The sequence below is a fragment of the Ascaphus truei genome, chromosome 13 (assembly GCF_040206685.1).
Source record: "Ascaphus truei isolate aAscTru1 chromosome 13, aAscTru1.hap1, whole genome shotgun sequence".
Classification (NCBI taxonomy): domain Eukaryota; kingdom Metazoa; phylum Chordata; class Amphibia; order Anura; family Ascaphidae; genus Ascaphus; species Ascaphus truei.
Window position 1 is genome coordinate 37101814 of NC_134495.1, and position 21585 is coordinate 37123398.

Sequence of the window (21585 nt, forward strand, 5' to 3'; positions counted from 1 at the left end):
CTCTCCTCACTTTCTCTCCCCCTCTGTGTATCTCCCCTTCTCTCTCTCTCCTCACTTTTTCCCCCCTTCTCTCTCTCTCTCTCCTCACTTTCTCTCCCCTTCTCTCTCTCCCACTGTGTATCTTCCCTTCTCTCTCTCTCCTCACTTTCTCCCCCTCTGTATCCCCCTTCTCTCTCTCTCTCTCCTCACTTTCTCTCCCCCTCTGTGTATCTCCCCTTCTCCCCCCGCCCACTGATAAGAAATGCTTTCTCCACAACTCTCAGAAATCGCTGAGTGTCTCGTCTTATTTCGTAATCCGCAGATCTGCACCTTGCCCCCCCCAGCGCCCTACTCTTCCCCCTCCCCCACCCCCCATAGCTCCCTACTCTCCCTGCTATATGCTCTCCTGCTCCCCCCTCTCAGTAATCAGACGGAGGGACCTGAGGCCATGTGAGTCTGATCCCCCCGAGGCTCCCCATCTGTCCTCTTCCTGGGACATCTTTTGTCACACTCACGGGTGAACACACTCACTCACTTATTTATACACACACTCTCTCACATACACACACACACACACGTACTCTGACACGCTCCGACACACACACACATTCTCCCTCACAAACATACACTTCCACAGTCACTCACACACATGCTCCCTACCACACACTGTCCCTCACACTCCCTAGCACACACCATTCCTCACACAGGCACACACATGTACTCTGACATTCTCCCTCACACACACTCACATACATGCTCCCTCACAAATCCACACTCACCATCCCCCTCTCACTCACACGCTCACACAGGCTCCCTAACACACACAGTCCCTTACACTCACACTCCCTAACACACACGCCACCCCTCACACTCACACTCCCTAACACACGCCACCCCTCACACTCGCACTCCCTAACACACGCCACCCCTCACACTCGCACTCCCTAACACACACGCCACCCCTCACACACACACTCCCTAACACACACTGCCACCCCTCACACTCACTAACACACACGCCACCCCTCACACTCACACTCCCTAACACACGCCACCCCTCACACTTGCACTCCCTAACACACGCCACCCCTCACACTCGCACTCCCTAACACACACGCCACCCCTCACACACACACTCCCTAACACACACTGCCACCCCTCACACTCACTAACGCACACGCCACCCCTCACACTCACACTCCCTAACACACACACCACCCCTCACACTCGCACTCCCTAACACACACGCCACCCCTCACACTCACACTCCCTAACACACGCCACCCCTCACACTCGCACTCCCTAACACACGCCACCCCTCACACTCGCACTCCCTAACACACACGCCACTCCTCACACACACACTCCCTAACACACACTGCCACCCCTCACACTCACTAACACACACGCCACCCCTTACACACACACTCCCTAACACACACACCACCCCTCACACTCACTAACACACACGCCACCCCTCACACTCACACTCCCTAACACACGCCACCCCTCACACTCGCACTCCCTAACACACGCCACCCCTCACACTCGCACTCCCTAACACACACGCCACTCCTCACACACACACTCCCTAACACACACTGCCACCCCTCACACTCACTAACACACATGCCACCCCTCACACTCACACTCCCTAACACACACACCACCCCTCACACTCGCACTCCCTAACACACACGCCACTCCTCGCACTCCCTAACACACATGCCACCCCTCACACTCCCTAACACACACGCCACCCCTCACACTCGCACTCCCTAACACACACGCCACCCCTCACTCCCTAACACACACGCCACCCCTCACACTCACACTCCCTAACACACATGCCACCTCTCACACTCACACTCCCTAACACACACGCCACCCCTCACACTCCCTAACACACACGCCACCCCTCACACTAACACTTTTATGCTGCGTCAGTAAAAATGATGGATGTTGTTTTTAGACTCATGCACTTAAACAAACAAACATTCGTATTGTGTGCGAGTATAGGATGGTGTGTGTGTTAGTATAGGATACGGTGTGTGTGGAGGATAGCTGTGTGTTAGAATAGGATGCTGTCTGTGTGTGGGTGTGTGGGTGTGTGTAGGATAGAGGTGTGTTAGTATAGGATGGTCTTTGTGTGTGTGTGGAAGATAGATGTGTGTTGAATAAGATGGTGTGTGTGGATGATAGCTGTGTGTTAGTATAGGATGTTGTGTGTTAGTATAGGATGTTGTGTGTGTGTGTTAGTATAGAATGGTGTGTGTGTAAGATAGAGGTGTTAGTATAGGATGGTGTGTGTTTGTGTAGAGGAGAGCTGTGTGTGTGTGTGTGTGTGTGGGGGGGATAGTAGTGTGTTAGTACAGGATGCTGTGTGTGTGTGTAGGATATATGTGTGTTAGTATAGGGTTGTGTGTGCGTGTGTGTGTGTGTAGGATAGCTGTGTGTTAGTATAGGATGCTGTGTGTGTAGGATAGCTGTGTGTTAGTATAGGATGCTGTGTGTGTGGAGGATAGCTGTGTGTTAGTATAGGATAGTGTGTGTGTGGAGGATAGCTGTGTGTAGGTATAGGATGCTGTGTGTGTGTGTTTAGGATAGCTGTGTGTGTGTGTAGGATAGCTGTGTGTTAGTATAGGTTGCTGTGTGTGTGTGTAGGATATATGTGTGTTAGTATAGGGTTGTGTGTGTGCGTGTAGGATAGCTGTGTGTGGGGAGGATAGCTGTGTGTTAGTATAGGATGTGTGTGTGTGTGTGTGTTAGTATAGGATGTGTGTGTGTGTGTGTGTGTGTTAGTATAGGATGTGTGTGTGTGTGTGTGTGTGTGTGTGTGTGTGTGTGTGTGTGTGTGTGTGTGTGTGTGTGTGTGTGTGTGTGTGTGTGTGTGTGTGTGTGTGTGTGTGTGTGTGTGTGTGTGTGTGTGTAGGATAGCTGTGTGTTAGTATAGGATGCATTGTGTGTGTAGGATAGCTGTGTGTGTGTGTGTGTGTGGAGGATAGCTGTGTGTTAGTATAGGATGCTGTGTGTGTGGAGGATAGCTGTGTGTTAGTATAGGATTCTGTGTGTGTGTGTGTGCTGTGTGTTAGTATAGGATGCTGTGTGTGTGTGTGTGTGGTACAGCTGTGTTAGTATAGGATGGTGTGTGTGTAGGATAGCTGTGTTAGTATAGGATGTTGTGTGTGTGTGTGTTAGTATAGAATGGTGTGTGTGTAGGATAGAGGTGTTAGTATAGGATGGTTTGTGTGTGTGGAGGATAGCTGTGTGTTAGTATAGGATGGTGTGTGTTTGTGTGTGTGTGTTTAGGATAGCTGTGTGTTAGTATAGGATGGTGTGTGTGTGTGTGTGTGTTTGTGTTTAGGATAGCTGTGTGTTAGTATAGGATGGTGTGTGTGTGGAGGATAGTTATGTGTTAGTATAGGATAGTGTATGTGTGTGTGTGTGGATGTCGAGTGTTAGTATAGGTGTGTGTGTGTGTGTGTGTGTGTGTGTGTGTGTGTGTGTGTATAGCTGTGTGTAGGTATAGGATACTGTGTGTGTGTTTAGGATAGCTGTGTGTGAGTATAGGATGCTGTGTGTGTAGGATATATGTGTGTTAGTATAGGGTTGTGTGTGTGTGTAGGATAGCTGTGTGTTAGTATAGGATGCTGTGTGTGTGGAGGATAGCTGTGTGTTAGTATAGGATGGTGTGTGTGTGTGTGTGGTATAGTTGTGTTAGTATAGGATGGTGTGTGTGTGTGTAGGATAGCTGTGTTAGTATAGGATGGTGTGTGTGTGTGTGTGTGTGTGTGTGTGTGTTTGTGTGTGTGTGTGTGTTTAGGATAGCTGTGTGTTAGTATAGGATGGTGTGTGTGTGGAGGATAGTTATGTGTTAGTATAGGATAGTGTATGTGTGTGTGTGTGTGTGTGTGTGTGTGTGTGGATGTCGAGTGTTAGTATAGGTGTGTGAGGGTGTGTGTGTGGATAGCTGTGTGTAGGTATAGGATACTGTGTGTGTGTTTAGGATAGCTGTGTGTGAGTATAGGATGCTGTGTGTGTAGGATATATGTGTGTTGGTATAGCGTTGTGTGTGTGTAGGATAGCTGTGTGTTAGTATAGGATGCTGTGTGTGTGGATGATAGCTGTGTGTTAGCAAAGGATCCTGCGTGTGTGGAGGATAGCTGTGTGTTAGCATAGGATGGTGTGTGTGTGTGTAGGATAGCTGTGTGTGTAGGATATATGTGTGTTAGTGTAGGGTTGTGTGTGTGCGTGCGTGTGTGTGTGTAGGACAGCTGTGTGTTAGTATAGGATACTGTGTGTGGAGGATAGCTGTGTGTTAGTATAGGATGGTGTGTGTGTGTGGTATAGCTGTGTGTGTAGGATATATGTGTGTTAGTATAGGGTTGTGTGTGCGTGTGTAGGATAGCTGTGTGTTAGTATAGGATGCTGTGTGTGGAGGATAGCTGTGTGTTAGTATAGGATGGTGTGTGTGTGTGTGTGGTATAGCTGTGTTAGTATAGGATGGTGGGTGTGTGTGTAGGATAGCTGTGTTAGTATAGGATGGTGTGTGTGTGTGTGTGTGTGTGTGTGTGTGTGTGTGTGTGTGTGTGTGTGTGTGTGTGTGTGTGTGTGTGTGTGTGTGTAGGATAGCTGTGTGCTAGTATAGGATGGTGTGTGTGTGTGTGTGTGGGATAAATGTGTGTTAGTATAGGATGGTGTGTGTGTAGGGTAGCTAACACACACGCCACCCCTCACACTCACACTCCCTAACACACACACCACCCCTCACAATCGCACTCCCTAACACACACGCCACCCCTCACACTCGCACTCCCTAACACACACGCCACCCCTCACTCCCTAACACACACGCCACCCCTCACACTCACACTCCCTAACACACATGCCACCTCTCACACTCACACTCCCTAACACACACGCCACCCCTCACACTCCCTAACACACACGCCACCCCTCACACTAACACTTTTATGCTGCGTCAGTAAAAATGATGGATGTTGTTTTTAGACTCATGCACTTAAACAAACAAACATTCGTATTGTGTGCGAGTATAGGATGGTGTGTGTGTTAGTATAGGATACGGTGTGTGTGGAGGATAGCTGTGTGTTAGAATAGGATGCTGTCTGTGTGTGGGTGTGTGGGTGTGTGTAGGATAGAGGTGTGTTAGTATAGGATGGTCTTTGTGTGTGTGTGGAAGATAGATGTGTGTTGAATAAGATGGTGTGTGTGGATGATAGCTGTGTGTTAGTATAGGATGTTGTGTGTTAGTATAGGATGTTGTGTGTGTGTGTTAGTATAGAATGGTGTGTGTGTGTAAGATAGAGGTGTTAGTATAGGATGGTGTGTGTTTGTGTAGAGGAGAGCTGTGTGTGTGTGTGTGGTGGGGGGATAGTAGTGTGTTAGTACAGGATGCTGTGTGTGTGTGTAGGATATATGTGTGTTAGTATAGGGTTGTGTGTGCGTGTGTGTGTGTAGGATAGCTGTGTGTTAGTATAGGATGCTGTGTGTGTAGGATAGCTGTGTGTTAGTATAGGATGTGTGTGTGTGGAGGATAGCTGTGTGTTAGTATAGGATAGTGTGTGTGTGGAGGATAGCTGTGTGTAGGTATAGGATGCTGTGTGTGTGTGTTTAGGATAACTGTGTGTGTGTGTGTGTAGGATAGCTGTGTGTTAGTATAGGTTGCTGTGTGTGTGTGTAGGATATATGTGTGTTAGTATAGGGTTGTGTGTGTGCGTGTAGGATAGCTGTGTGTGGGGAGGATAGCTGTGTGTTAGTATAGGATGTGTGTGTGTGTGTGTGTGTGTGTGTGTTAGTATAGGATGTGTGTGTGTGTGTGTGTGTTAGTATAGGGTGTGTGTGTGTGTGTGTGTGTGTGTGTGTGTGTGTGTGTGTGTGTGTGTGTGTGTGTGTGTGTGTGTGTGTGTGTGTGTGTGTAGGATAGCTGTGTGTTAGTATAAGATGCATTGTGTGTGTAGGATAGCTGTGTGTGTGTGTGTGTGTGTGTGTGTGGAGGATAGCTGTGTGTTAGTATAGGATGCTGTGTGTGTGGAGGATAGCTGTGTGTTAGTATAGGATGCTGTGTGTGTGTGTGCGTGTGGTACAGCTGTGTTAGTATAGGATGGTGTGTGTGTGTGTGTGTAGGATAGCTGTGTTAGTATAGAATGGTGTGTGTGTAGGATAGAGGTGTTAGTATAGGATGGTTTGTGTGTGTGGAGGATAGCTGTGTGTTAGTATAGGATGGTGTGTGTTTGTGTGTGTGTGTGTGTTTAGGATAGCTGTGTGTTAGTATAGGATGGTGTGTGTGTGTGTGTGTGTGTTTGTGTTTAGGATAGCTGTGTGTTAGTATAGGATGGTGTGTGTGTGGAGGATAGTTATGTGTTAGTATAGGATAGTGTATGTGTGTGTGTGTGGATGTCGAGTGTTAGTATAGGTGTGTGTGTGTGTGTGTGTGTGTGTGTGTGTATAGCTGTGTGTAGGTATAGGATACTGTGTGTGTGTTTAGGATAGCTGTGTGTGAGTATAGGATGCTGTGTGTGTAGGATATATGTGTGTTAGTATAGGGTTGTGTGTGTGTGTAGGATAGCTGTGTGTTAGTATAGGATGCTGTGTGTGTGGAGGATAGCTGTGTGTTAGTATAGGATGGTGTGTGTGTGTGTGTGTGTGGTATAGTTGTGTTAGTATAGGATGGTGTGTGTGTTTAGGATAGCTGTGTGTTAGTATAGGATGGTGTGTGTGTGGAGGATAGTTATGTGTTAGTATAGGATAGTGTATGTGTGTGTGTGTGTGTGTGTGTGGATGTCGAGTGTTAGTATAGGTGTGTGAGGGTGTGTGTGTGGATAGCTGTGTGTAGGTATAGGATACTGTGTGTGTGTTTAGGATAGCTGTGTGTGAGTATAGGATGCTGTGTGTGTAGGATATATGTGTGTTGGTATAGGGTTGTGTGTGTGTAGGATAGCTGTGTGTTAGTATAGGATGCTGTGTGTGTGGATGATAGCTGTGTGTTAGCAAAGGATCCTGCGTGTGTGGAGGATAGCTGTGTGTTAGCATAGGATGGTGTGTGTGTGTGTGTGTGTGTAGGATAGCTGTGTGTGTAGGATATATGTGTGTTAGTATAGGGTTGTGTGTGTGCGTGTGTGTGTGTGTGTAGGACAGCTGTGTGTTAGTATAGGATACTGTGTGTGGAGGATAGCTGTGTGTTAGTATAGGATGGTGTGTGTGTGTGGTATAGCTGTGTGTGTAGGATATATGTGTGTTAGTATAGGGTTGTGTGTGCGTGTGTAGGATAGCTGTGTGTTAGTATAGGATGCTGTGTGTGGAGGATAGCTGTGTGTTAGTATAGGATGGTGTGTGTGTGTGTGTGGTATAGCTGTGTTAGTATAGGATGGTGTGTGTGTGTGTAGGATAGCTGTGTTAGTATAGGATGGTGTGTGTGTGTGTGTGTGTGTGTGTGTGTGTGTGTGTGTGTGTGTGTGTGTGTGTGTGTGTGTGTAGGATAGCTGTGTGCTAGTATAGGATGGTGTGTGTGTGTGTGTGTGTGTGTGTGTGTGTGTGTGGGATAAATGTGTGTTAGTATAGGATGGTGTGTGTGTGTAGGGTAGCTGTGTGTTAGTATAGGATGGTGTGTATGTGTAGGATAGCTGTGTGTTAGTATAGGATGGTGTGTGTGTGGGGGGATAGCTGTGAGTGAGTATAGAATTGTGTGTATGTGTGGAGGATAGCTGTATGTTAGTATAGGATGCTGTGTGTGTAGGATAGCTGTGTGTGTGTGTATGTGTAGGATGCTGTGTGTGTGAGGAGGATAGCTGTGTGTTAGTATAGGATGGTGTGTGTGTGTGTGTGTGTGTGTGTGTGTGTGTGTGTGTGTGTGTGTGTGTGTGTGTGTGTGTGTGTGTGTGTGTGTGGAGGATACCTGTGTGTCAGTATAGGATGGTGTGTGTAGGATAGCTGTGTGTTAGTATAGGATAGTGTGTGTGTGTGTGTGTAGGATAGCTGTGTGTTAGTATAGTTACATAGTAGATGAGGTTGAAAAAAGACGTACGTCCATCATGTTCAACCTATGCTAAATTTAGACGACAGATACTTTATCCTATATCTATACTTACTTATTGATCCAGAGGAAGGCAAACAGAAAACCCCAGAGTCGTATCATCCAATGATATCTCATAAGGGGAAAAATAAATTCCTTCCTGACTCCAAGAATTGGCAATTGGATTAATCCCTGGATCAACATCCTTCCCATGTTTACTTTTCCTTGCTAAAAAGATGTCCAACCTTTTTTTGGACAAATCTATTGTATCCGCCATCACTATCCTGGATAGCTCCAGTTAGCTTAACTCATGCCTTCCCTCTTCCAAAGCACGACAAGTCCTTTGGTCTTTCTTAGTTGTATTGCAAAGTCAATGAAACAAAGGGTTCTTGTAGATGGAGTGTGGGTAGAGAGTGCTTCTCTCTCTGAAGTGCTGGGTATCACCGGGTAAGGCGTGTGTAAAAACAGACAGGCCTTGCTGGGGCTGATAGCATGAAGGTACTCACTCACTCAGTGTCCTGGGTGGAAAGGAAGTATAGGGCTTTCTGGGAACAGGAATAGTCTGAGGGTGAGACTATCTGTGAATACAGACAGGGGAGTAAGGGAAACTCCACTAAACCAGGGGGATTAAGGGGGTTACCAAGACAACCTGGTTATGAGCTAACTGGAAAGCCCAAATGCAACAAATGTATCGGTTCCACAGGCACTGTGTGTTTTCAGAGCAAATATACATGCAGCTGAAATAAGGAGCTGACAGGCAGAAGCTGCTAAGGAGGGGGGGGGGGAGGGTGAACAGAAATATGAATCCTGTTCCAGGACAATCACAGTCTCCATGGGTAATGGATTCCACATTGTAACTGCCCTTACTGTAAAGAACCCTTTCCTTTGTTGCTGGTGAAATTTCCTTTCCTCCAACCTTAAGGGATGGCCCCGAGCCCTGTGTACTGCCCGTGGGATGAATAGTTCTTTTGAAAGCTCCTTGTATTGTCCCCGAATATATTTGTATATAGTTATCATATCCCCTCTTAGACGCCTCTTTTCTAATGTAAATAAATCTAATTTAGCTAGCCTCTCCTCATAAGTTACATTGAACATCTCTATTAATTTGGTGGCTCTTCTCTGCACTCTCTCTAGTGCCATAATGTCTTTTCTTAGGATTGGTGCCCAAAATTGTACTCCATATTCAAGGTGTGGTCTTACTAATGCTTTGTAAAGGGGCATAATTATGTTTACATCCCTTCCATCCATTGCCCGTTTGATGCAAGATAATATCTTATTTGCCTTTGCAGCTACTGCATGACATTGGGCACTATTGCTAAGCCTGCTGTCTACAAGCACTCCTAAATCCATAGGACACTGTGTGTGTGTAGGACAGATGTGTGTTAGTATAGGATAGTGTGTGTGTGTGTGTGTGTGTCTATGTGTAGGAAAGCTGTGTTAGTATAGGATGGTGTGTGTGTTTGTGGAGGATAGCTGTGTGTGTGTGTGTGTGTGTGTGTGTGTGTGTGTGTGTGTGTGTGTGTGTGTGTGTGTGTGTGTGTGTGTGTGTGTGTGTGTGTGTGTGTGTGTGTGTGTAGTATAGCATGGTGTGTGTGTGTTAGTATAGGATGTTGTGTGTGTGTGCAGTGCGTGTGATGTGATTAGCACAGGGTGCAGTGCGTGGGATGTGATAAGCACAGGGTGCAGTGCGTGGGACGTGATAAGCACAGGGTGCAGTGCGTGGGACGTGATTAGCACAGGGTGCAGTGCGTGGGACGTGATTAGCACAGGACGCAGTGCGTGTGACGTGATTAGCACACGGTGCAGTGCGTGTGGTGTCATTAGCACAGGGTACAGTGCGTGTGACGTGATTAGCACAGGGTACAGTGCGTGGGATGTGATTAGCACAGGACGCAGTGCGTGGGATGTGATTAGCACAGGGTGCAGTGCGTGTGTCGTGATTAGCACAGGACGCAGTGCGTGGGATGTGATTAGCACAGGTTGCAGTGCGTGTGCCGTGATTAGCACAGGGTGCAGTGCGTGTGATGTGATTAGCACAGGGTGCAGTGCGTGGGACGAGATTAGCACAGGGTGCAGTGCGTGGGACGTGATTAGCACAGGGTGCAGTGCGTGTGGTGTCATTAGCACAGGGTACAGTGCGTGTGACGTGATTAGCACAGGGTGCAGTGCGTGTGATGTGATTAGCACAGGGTGCAATGCGTGGGATGTGATTAGCACAGGGTGCAGTGCGTGTGACGTGATTAGCACAGGGTGCAGTGCGTGAGGTGTCATTAGCACAGGGTACAGTGCGTGTGACGTGATTAGCACAGGGTGCAGTGCGTGGGATGTGATTAGCACAGGACGCAGTGCGTGGGATGTGATTAGCACAGGGTGCAGTGCGTGTGCCGTGATTAGCACAGGACGCAGTGCGTGGGATGTGATTAGCACAGGGTGCAGTGCGTGTGCCGTGATTAGCACAGGGTGCAGTGCGTGTGATGTGATTAGCACAGGGTGCAGTGCGTGGGACGAGATTAGCACCGGGTGCAGTGCGTGGGACGTGATTAGCACAGGGTGCAGTGCGTGGGATGTGATTAGCACAGGGTACAGTGCGTGTGACGTGATTAGCACAGGGTGCAGTGCGTGGGACGTGATTAGCACAGGGTGCAGTGCGTGTGATGTGATTAGCACAGGGTGCAGTGCGTGTGGTGTCATTAGCACAGGGTGCAGTGCGTGGGACGTGATTAGCACAGGACGCAGTGCGTGTGACGTGATTAGCACAGGGTGCAGTGCGTGTGCCGTGATTAGCACAGGGTGCAGTGCGTGTGGTGTCATTAGCACAGGGTGCAGTGCGTGTGACGTGATTAGGACAGGGTGCAGTGCGTGTGCCGTGATTAGCACAGGACGTAGTGCGTGTGATGTGATTAGCACAGGGTGCAGTGCGTGTGATGTGATTAGCACAGGGTGCAGTGCGTGTGGTGTCATTAGCACAGGACGCAGTGCGTGTGATGTGATTAGCACAGGGTGCAGTGCGTGTGATGTGATTAGCACAGGGTGCAGTGCGTGTGGTGTCATTAGCACAGGGTGCAGTGCGTGTGATGTGATTAGCACAGGGCGCAGTGCGTGTGACGTGATTAGCACAAGGTGAGTGAGTGGGACGTGATTAGCACAGGGTGCAGTGCGTGGGACGTGATTAGCACAGGGTGCAATGCGTGGGATGTGATTAGCACAGGGTGCAGTGCGTGTGATGTGATTAGCACAGGGTGCAGTGCGTGTGATGTGATTAGCACAGGGTGCAGTGCGTGTGACATAATTAGCACAGGGTGCAGTGCGTGTGCCGTGATTAGCACAGGGTGCAGTGCGTGTGATGTGATTAGCACAGGGTACAGTGCGTGTCACGTGATTAGCACAGGGTGAGTGCGTGGGATGTGATTAGCACAGGGTGCAGTGCGTGTGATGTGATTAGCACAGGGTGCAAAGCGTGTGATGTGATTAGCACAGGGTGCAGTGCGTGGGATGTGATTAGCACAGGGTTCAGTGCGTGTGATGTGATTAGCACAGGGTGCAGTGCGTGTGATGTGATTAGCACAGGGTGCAGTGCGTGGGATGTGATTAGCACAGGGTGCAGTGCGTGTGATGTGATTAGCACAGGGTGCAGTGCGTGGGATGTGATTAGCACAGGGTGCAGTGCGTGTGATGTGATTAGCACAGGGTGCAGTGCGTGTGATGTGATTAGCACAGGGAGCATTGCGTGGGACGTGATTAGCACAGGGTGCAATGCGTGGGATGTGATTAGCACAGGGTGCAATGCGTGGGATGTGATTAGCACAGGGTTCAGTGCGTGGGACGTGATTAGCACAGGGTGCAGTGCGTGTGATGTGATTAGCACAGGGTGCAGTGCGTGGGATGTGATTAGAATAGGGTGCAATGCGTGTGACATGATTAGCACAGGGTGCAGTGCGTGGGACGTGATTAGCACAGGGTGCAGTGCGTGGGACGTGATTAGCACAGGGTGCAATGCGTGGGATGTGATTAGCACAGGGTGCAGTGCGTGGTATGTGATTAGCACAGGGTGCAGTGCGTGTGACATGATTAGCACAGGGTGCAGTGCGTGGGACGTGATTAGCACAGGGTGCAATGCGTGGGATGTGATTAGCACAGGGTGCAGTGCGTGGGACGTGATTAGCACAGGGTGCAGTGCGTGTGATGTGATTAGCACAGGGTGCAGTGCGTGGGATGTGATTAGCACAGGGTGCAGTGCGTTGGATGTGATTAGCACAGGGTGCAGTGCGTGGGATGTGATTAGCACAGGGTGCAGTGCGTGGGATGTGATTAGCACAGGGTGCAGTGCGTGTGATGTGATTAGCACAGGGTGCAGTGCGTGGGACGTGATTAGCACAGGGTGCAGTGCGTGTGATGTGATTAGCACAGGACGCAGTGCGTGTGACGTGATTAGCACAGGGTGCAGTGCATGTGATGTGATTAGCACAGGGTGCAGTGCGTGGGACGTGATTAGCACAAGGTGCAGTGCGTGTGATGTGATTAGCATAGGGTGCAGTGCGTGTGATGTGATTAGCACAGGGAGCATTGCGTGTGACGTGATTAGCACAGGGTGCAGTGCGTGTGATGTGATCAGCACAGGGTGCAGTGTGTGTGATGTGATTAGCACAGGGTGCAGTGCGTGGGATGTGATTAGCACAGGGTGCTGTGCGTGGGATGTGATTAGCACAGGGTGCAGTGCGTGTGATGTGATTAGCACAGGGTGCAGTGCGTGGGATGTGATTAGCACAGGGTGCAGTGCGTGGGATGTGATTAGCACAGCGTGCTGTGCGTGGGATGTGATTAGCACAGGGTGCAGTGCGTGTGATGTGATTAGCACAGGGTGCAGTGCGTGGGATGTGATTAGCACAGGGTGCAGTGCGTGGGATGTGATTAGCACAAGGTACAGTGCGTGTGACGTGATTAGCACAGGGTGCAGTGCGTGGGATGTGATTAGCACAGGGTGCAGTGCGTGGGACGTGATTAGCACAGGGTGCAGTGCGTGGGACGTGATTAGCACAGGGTGCAGTGCGTGTGATGTGATCAGCACAGGGTGCAGTGCGTGTGATGTGATTAGCACAGACGCAGTGCGTGTGACGTGATTAGCACAGGGTGCAGTGCGTGTGATGTGATTAGCATAGGGTGCAGTGCGTGTGATGTGATTAGCACAGGGTGCAGTGCGTGTGATGTGATTAGCACAGGGAGCATTGCGTGTGACGTGATTAGCACAGGGTGCAGTGCGTGTGATGTGATTAGCACAGGGTGCAGTGCGTGGGATGTGATTAGCACAGGGTGCAGTGCGTGTGATGTGATTAGCACAGGGTGCAGTGCGTGGGATGTGATTAGCACAGGGTGCAGTGCGTGGGATGTGTTTAGCACAGGGTGCAGTGCGTGGGATGTGATTAGCACAGGGTGCAGTGCGTGTGACGTGATTAGCACAGGGTGCAGTGCGTGTGCCGTGATTAGCACAGGGTGCAGTGCGTGGGACGTGATTAGCACAGGATGCTGTGCGTGGGATGTGATTAGCACAGGGTGCAGTGCGTGGGATGTGATTAGCACAGGGTGCAGTGCGTGGGATGTGATTAGCACAGGGTGCAGTGCGTGGGATGTGTTTAGCACAGGGTGCAGTGCGTGGGATGTGTTTAGCACAGGGTGCAGTGCGTGGGATGTGATTAGCACAGGGTGCAGTGCGTGTGACGTGATTAGCACAGGGTGCAGTGCGTGTGATGTGATTAGCACAGGGTGCAGTGCGTGTGCCGTGATTAGCACAGGGTGCAGTGCGTGGGACGTGATTAGCACAGGATGCTGTGCGTGTGACATGATTAGCACAGGGTGCAGTGCGTGTGCCGTGATTAGCACAGGACGCAGTGCGTGTGATGTGATTAGCACAGGGTGCAGTGCGTGTAACGTGATTAGCACAGGGTGCAGTGCGTGTGACGTGATTAGCACAGGGCGCAGTGCGTGTGCCGTGATTAGCACAGGGTGCAGTGCGTGTAACGTGATTAGCACTGGGTGCAGTGCGTGTAACGTGATTAGCACAGGGTGCAGTGCGTGTGACGTGATTAGCACAGGGTGCAGTGCGTGTGCCGTGATTAGCACAGGGTGCAGTGCGTATAACGTGATTAGCACAGGGTGCAGTGCGTGTGCCGTGATTAGCACAGCGTCAGTGCGTGTGACGTGATTAGCACAGGGTCAGTGCATGTGACGTGATTAGCACAGGGTGCAGTGCGTGTGACGTGATTAGCACAGGGTGCAGTGCGTGTGATGTGATTAGCACAGGGTGCAGTGCGTGTGACGTGATTAGCACAGGGTGGGTGCGTGGGATGTGATTAGCACAGGGTGGGTGCGTGGGATGTGATTAGTACAGAGTGCAGTGCGTGTGATGTGATTAGCACAGGGTGTAGTGCGTGGGACGTGGTTCAGTGCGTGGGACGTGATTAGCACAGGGTGCAGTGCGTGGGACGTGGTTCAGTGCGTGGGACGTGATTAGCACAGGGTGCAGTGCGTGGGACGTGGTCAGTGCGTGGGACGTGATTAGCACAGGGTGCAGTGCGTGGGAGGTGTTGTTTTGCCGAGGACTTGTTTATAACTCCAGGCTTTCTTATCTGGACAGCCTCCCGGGGCAATTAATGACTAACCTCCCAGAATCCTCTCTGCCCATCGTTTATCTGCAGGTGAAGCTGCTGGCTCAGGCTTCTCCTATCATTACAAACAGGTTAACCCCTCGCCTCCAAGGGACAGAGGCTTCGGGAGGGGGAGTTTATATCACAGCGGTGAGCAACAACGCTCTGCAAAGTGGGGTGTGACATGTCTCTCTCTGTGCTGCTCAGGGGGTGATCTGTCTCTCTCTGTGCTGCTCAGGGGGTGATCTGTCTCTCTCTGTGCTGCTCAGGGGGTGATCTGTCTCTCTCTGTGCTGCTCAGGGGGTGACCGGTCTCTCTCTGTGTTGCTGGGGTGTCTCAGGGGGTGACCGGTCTCTCTCTGTGCTGCTGGGGTATCTCAGGGGGTGACCGGTCTCTCTCTGTGCTGCTGGGGTATCTCTGGGTGTGACCTGTCGCTCTCTGTGCTACTGGGGTCTCTCAGGGTGTGAAATGTTTTTGGAAAGAGGAAGTTCCCTGTGGGTTCATCCCAAGGCTTCCTGTGTCCCAGAGAGAGGGGCAGTATGGATTATATGGGGTCCCAGAGAGAGGGGCAGTATGGATTATATGGGATTCCAGAGAGAGGAGCAGTATGGATTATATGGGGTCCCAGAGAGGGGCAGTATGGATTATATGGGGTCCCAGAGAGGGGCAGTATGGATTATATGGGGTCCCAGAGAGAGGGGCAGTATTGATTATATGAGGTCCCAGAGAGAGTGGCAGTATGGATTATATGAGGTCCCAGAGAGGGGGGCAGTATGGATTATATGGGGTCCCTGTGTCTCAGAGAGGGGCAGTGTGGATTATATGGGGTCCCTGTGTCCCAGAGAGAGGGGCAGTATGGATTATATGGGGTCCCAGAGAGAGGGGCAGTATGGATTATATGGGGTCCCAGAGAGAGGGGCAGTGTGGATTATATGGGATCCCAGAGAGGGGCAGTATGGATTATATGGGGTCCCAGAGAGAGGGGCAGTATGGATTATATGGGGTCCCAGAGAGAGGGGCAGTATGGATTATATGGGTCCCTGTGTCCTTGAGAGAGGGGCAGTGTGGATTATATGGGGTTCCTGTGTCCCAGAGAGAGGGGCAGCATGGATTAAACAGGGTCCCAGAGAGAGGGGCAGTATGGATTATATGGGGTTCCTGTGTCCCAGAGGGGCAGTATGGATTATATGGGGTCCCTGTGTCCCAGAGAGAGGGGCAGTGTGGATTATATGGGGTCCCAGAGAGAGGGGCAGTATGGATTATATGGGGTTCCTGTGTCCCAGAGAGAGGGGCAGTATGGATTATATGGGGTTCCTGTGTCCCAGAGAGAGGGGCAGTATGGATTATACAGGGTCCCAGAGAGAGGGGCAGTATGGATTATATGGGGTTCCTGTGTCCCAGAAAGAGGGCCAGTAAGGATTATATGTGGTTCCTGTGTCCCAGAGAGAGGGGCAGTATGGATTATATGGGGTTCCTGTGTCCCAGAAAGAGGGCCAGTAAGGATTATATGTGGTTCCTGTGTCCCAGAGAGAGGGGCAGTATGGATTATATGGGGTCCCTGTGTCCCAGAGAGAGGGGCAGTATGGTTTATATGGGGTTCCTGTGTCCTGTTTCCAGTGTGTCTGGAAGTCAAGGGGCTAAATGACATCCTTCTGTTACATGTTGATGCACACGGATGCCCCTCCTGATCCTCCTTCCCTCTCTTTCCCAGCTGGACATGCCGCCGTCGCCGTGCCGCTGACCACTCTCACTCCACCATGGGCGGCTCCACCAAGTACACGCCGGCCTCCCGGGAGGAGCCGGCCCCCAACGGCACTGAGGGGCCCCCGGCGGACACAGGCTCCCAGGAGTCCATGAATCTGAAGAAGGAGATCTCTCTGCTCAACGGCGTGTGCCTCATCGTGGGCAACATGATCGGCTCGGGGATCTTCGTGTCCCCCAAGGGGGTCCTGATGTACAGCGCCTCCTATGGCCTCTCCCTGGTGATCTGGGCCGTGGGCGGCGTGTTCTCCATTTTCGGCGCCCTGTGCTACGCCGAGCTGGGCACCACCATCACCAAGTCGGGTGCCAGCTACGCCTACATCCTGGAGGCCTTTGGGGGCTTCGTGGCCTTCATCCGGCTGTGGACCTCTCTCCTGATCATCGAGCCGACCAGCCAGGCCGTCATCGCCATCACGTTCGCCAACTACATGGTGCAACCCATCTTCCCGTCCTGCGAGTCGCCGTACGCTGCGAACCGACTCCTCGCGGCCGCCTGCATCGGTAAGGGAGCCCGGTGGGGGGAGGGGGTGACTGTGTGCCCCCAAACCTGTATTTTATTTATTTATTTATAAAATGTGTTACTAGGAAGTAATACATTGAGAGTTACCTCTCGTTTTCAAGTATGTCCTGGGTATAGTTAATATGACAAATACAGTTACATAAATGCACAGGGTATACATTATATACAAGACATTGCATGCACCGTTAGAGAAGATATATATTATAGGCGTATGTAACAGTTACAGACCAGATTAAAATGTGAGACAGCCTTAGATTTGAAAGAACATAAACTGGTGGCGGCTGTGAGAGTCTCCGGTAGGTTGTTTCAGTTTTGGGGTGCACGGTAAGAGAAGGAGGAGCGGCCGGATACTTTGTTGGACCGTGGGACCATGAACAGTCTTTTGGAGTCAGATCTCAGATGATAGGTGCTGCATGTGGTAGGGGTGAGGAGCTTGTTCAGATAGCTGGGTAGCTTGCCCAGAAAGTATTTGAAGGCAAGACAGGAAAGGTGAACTTTGCGCCTAGACTCGAGTGATGACCAATCTAGTTCTTTGAGCATTTCGCAGTGATGTGTGTTGTAGTTGCATTGGGTGTCAAGTTTGCTAAGGTGGGTTTGAGGAGCCGTGCCATATACTATATCTCCATAGTCAATAATTGGCATTAGCATCTGCTGTGCGATACGCTCTCTGACCAGGAGACTTAGGGAGGATTTGTTCCTGTAAAGTACCCCTAGTTTGGCATAGGTCTTGGTTGTCAGGGTATCAATGTGCATCCCGAATGTTACGTGGGAGTCAAACCACAAACCCAGGTATTTCAAACTAGTGACAGGGGTTAGGGTGGTGTTAGCGTTGGTTCTAATCTGGAGCTCAGTCACTGGAAGCTTTAAAACTGTAGCCTTGGTCCCAAATACCATTGTTACAGCATTGTCATCCATTGAAGGGTGTTGTCCAACGCGTGGCACGCCGTTATCATGGGGCGGTTGTGGTACTTGGGTGACATTGTGATGTCTAGCGGTCTCCTAACACGGATCAGAGTGGGAGAGCTGCCCGCTGGCTGTCTCTGAGCAATGAGGTCACTCTGCTGCCCTCTGGCTGTCTCTGAGCAATGAGGTCTCTCTGCTGCCCTCTTGCTGTCTCTGAGCAATGAGGTCTCTCTGCTGCCCTCTTGCTGTCTCTCGCTCTCTCTCTCTCTGCCTGCTGGCTGTTTCTTTGCCCGCTGGCTGTGTCTCTCTCTGTCTCTGCTCCGCTGGCTCTCTGTCTGCCCGCTGGCCTGCTGTCTCTCTGGTTCGGGTCCTTGGAGGTGACGCTGTGACATGCAATACGTGGAGCAACACGTGGATCTTGTGTGTCTCGTGGTGGGGGAAGAAGAGGAGAAGCCGTGTCTGTCTCTCTAATTCTCGTCTCATTCCATTTCTTCTATATCATCTCTCGCCCCCCCCGTGTCTCTCGCCCCCCGTGTCTCTCGCCCCCCGTGTCTCTCGCCCCCCGTGTCTCTCGCCCCCCCGTGTCTCTCGCCCCCCCCGTGTCTCTCGCCCCCCCCGTGTCTCTCGCCCCCCCGTGTCTCTCGCCCCCCCGTGTCTCTCGCCCCCCCGTGTCTCTCGCCCCCCCGTGTCTCTCGCCCCCCGTGTCTCTCGCCCCCCCCGTGTCTCTCGCCCCCCCCGTGTCTCTCGCCCCCCGTGTCTCTCGCCCCCCCCGTGTCTCTCGCCCCCCCCGTGTCTCTCGCCCCCCCCGTGTCTCTCGCTCCCCCCGTGTCTCTCGCTCCCCCCGTGTCTCTCGCCCCCCCGTGTCTCTCGCCCCCCCGTGTCTCTCGCCCCCCCGTGTCTCTCGCCCCCCCCGTGTCTCTCGCCCCCCGTGTCTCTCGCTCCCCCCGTGTCTCTCGCCCCCCCGTGTCTCTCGCCCCCCCGTGTCTCTCGCCCCCCGTGTCTCTCGCCCCCCCGTGTCTCTCGCCCCCACCCCCCGTGTCTCTCGCCCCCACCCCCCGTGTCTCTCGCCCCCACCCCCCGTGTCTCTCGCCCCCACCCCCCGTGTCTCTCGCCCCCACCCCCCGTGTCTCTCGCCCCCACCCCCCGTGTCTCTCGCCCCCACCCCCCGTGTCTCTCGCCCCCACCCCCGTGTCTCTCGCCCCCCCTCCGTGTCTCTCGCCCCCCCTCCGTGTCTCTCGCCCCCCTCCGTGTCTCTCGCCCCCCTCCGTGTCTCTCGCCCCCCTCCGTGTCTCTCGCCCCCCTCCGTGTCTCTCGCCCCCCTCCGTGTCTCTCGCCCCCCTCCGTGTCTCTCGCCCCCCTCCGTGTCTCTCGCCCCCCTCCGTGTCTCTCGCCCCCCTCCGTGTCTCTCGCCCCCCTCCGTGTCTCTCGCCCCCCCTCCGTGTCTCTCGCCCCCCCTCCGTGTTCCGTGTCTCTCGCCCCCCCTCCGTGTCTCTCGCCCCCCCTCCGTGTCTCTCGCCCCCCCTCCGTGTCTCTCGCCCCCCCTCCGTGTCGCTCGCCCCCCCTCCGTGTCGCTCGCCCCCCCGTCGTGTCCTCGCCCCCCCTCCGTGTCGCTCGCCCCCCCTCCGTGTCGCTCGCCCCCCCTCCGTGTCGCTCGCCCCCCCTCCGTGTCGCTCGCCCCCCCTCCGTGTCGCTCGCCCCCCCTCCGTGTCGCTCGCCCCCCCTCCGTGTCGCTCGCCCCCCCTCCGTGTCGCTCGCCCCCCTCCGTGTCGCTCGCCCCCCTCCGTGTCTCTCGCCCCCCTCCGTGTCTCTCGCCCCCCCTCCGTGTCTCTCGCCCCCCCTCCGTGTCTCTCGCCCCCCCTCCGTGTTCCGTGTCTCTCGCCCCCCCTCCGTGTCTCTCGCCCCCCCTCCGTGTCTCTCGCCCCCCCTCCGTGTCTCTCGCCCCCCCTCCGTGTCGCTCGCCCCCCCTCCGTGTCGCTCGCCCCCCCGTCGTGTCCTCGCCCCCCCTCCGTGTCGCTCGCCCCCCCTCCGTGTCGCTCGCCCCCCCTCCGTGTCGCTCGCCCCCCCTCCGTGTCGCTCGCCCCCCCTCCGTGTCGCTCGCCCCCCTCCGTGTCTCTCGCCCCCCTCCGTGTCTCTCGCCCCCCTCCGTGTCTCTCGCCCCCCCTCCGTGTCTCTCGCCCCCCCTCCGTGTTCCGTGTCTCTCGCCCCCCCTCCGTGTCTCTCGCCCCCCCTCCGTGTCTCTCGCCCCCCCTCCGTGTCTCTCGCCCCCCCTCCGTGTCGCTCGCCCCCCCTCCGTGTCGCTCGCCCCCCCTCCGTGTCGCTCGCCCCCCCTCCGTGTCGCTCGCCCCCCCTCCGTGTCGCTCGCCCCCCCTCCGTGTCGCTCGCCCCCCCTCCGTGTCGCTCGCCCCCCCTCCGTGTCGCTCGCCCCCCCTCCGTGTCGCTCGCCCCCCCTCCGTGTCGCTCGCCCCCCCTCGTGTCTCTCTCTCGCAACCCACCCCGTGTCTCTCTCTCGCAACCCACCCCGTGTCTCTCTCTCGCAACCCACCCCGTGTCTCTCTCGCAACCCACCCCGTGTCTCTCTCTCGCAACCCACCCCGTGTCTCTCTCTCGCAACCCACCCCGTGTCTCTCTCTCGCAACCCACCCCGTGTCTCTCTCTCGCAACCCACCCCGTGTCTCTCTCTCGCAACCCACCCCGTGTCTCTCTCTCGCAACCCACCCCGTGTCTCTCTCTCGCAACCCACCCCGTGTCTCTCTCTCGCAACCCACCCCGTGTCTCTCTCTCGCAACCCACCCCGTGTCTCTCTCTCGCAACCCACCCCGTGTCTCTCTCTCTTCCCCCCCCACCGTGTCTCTCTCTCTTCCCCCCCCACCGTGTCTCTCTCTCTTCCCCCCCCACCGTGTCTCTCTCTCTTCCCCCCCCACCGTGTCTCTCTCTCTTCCCCCCCCCCACCGTCTCTCTCTCTCTTCCCCCCCACCGTGTCTCTCTCTCTTCCCCCCCCCACCGTCTCTCTCTCTCTTCCCCCCCACCGTCTCTCTCTCTCTCTCTTCCCCCCCACCGTCTCTCTCTCTCTTCCCCCCCACCGTCTCTCTCTCTCTTCCCCCCCACACGTCTCTCTCTCTCTTCCCCCCCCACCGTGTCTCTCTCTGTTCCCTCCCCCCCCACCGTGTCTCTCTCTGTTCCCTCCCCCCCCCACCGTGTCTCTCTCTGTTCCCTCCCCCCCCACCGTGTCTCTCTCTGTTCCCTCCCCCCCCACCGTGTCTCTCTCTCTTCCCCCCCCACCGTGTCTCTCTCTCTTCCCCCCCCCACCGTGTCTCTCTCTCTTCCCCCCCCCATCGTGTCTTTCTCTCTTCCCCCCCCCACAGTGTCTCTCTCCCCCCCCCCGTGTCTCTATCTCCTCCCCCCACCATCCCTGTGTCTCTTCTCCTCATCCTCCCCCCCCCCACCTCTCCATGACTCAGTCTGTGAGTGCTGAGGGCATAAGAGGAAGTCTCGGGAAATGAACTGCAGACATCAGCAGGACCGTGCCAGTCACATGATCCCTGTGTATAAGCTGCACTCCTCGGCTGTTATACATAGAGACGAGGTCCCCTCGGTATTATACGCAGAAACAATGTCCCCTCGGTGTTATACGCAGAGAGACGAGGCCCCCTCTGTGATTATACGCAGATACGAGGTCCCCTCTGTGATTATACGCAGGGAAACGAGGCCCCCTCTGTGTTATACGCAGAGAGACGAGGCCCCCTCTGTGTTATACG

The 21585-nt window shown here is 53.6% G+C and overlaps 1 protein-coding gene across 1 annotated transcript in view; it reads left to right on the top strand.

Annotated features, from left to right (window-relative positions):
- Positions 1-349: 349 nt before the first annotated feature.
- The window catches only part of LOC142464634 (Y+L amino acid transporter 2-like), a 37354-nt gene continuing 16118 nt past the window's right edge, over positions 350-21585 (top strand). The window contains exons 1-2 of the mRNA XM_075568002.1: positions 350-496; positions 16358-16908. Of these exons, the coding sequence (XP_075424117.1) occupies positions 378-496; positions 16358-16908 (670 nt within the window). The 5' untranslated portion in view covers positions 350-377. The remainder of the gene's footprint in view (positions 497-16357; positions 16909-21585) is intronic.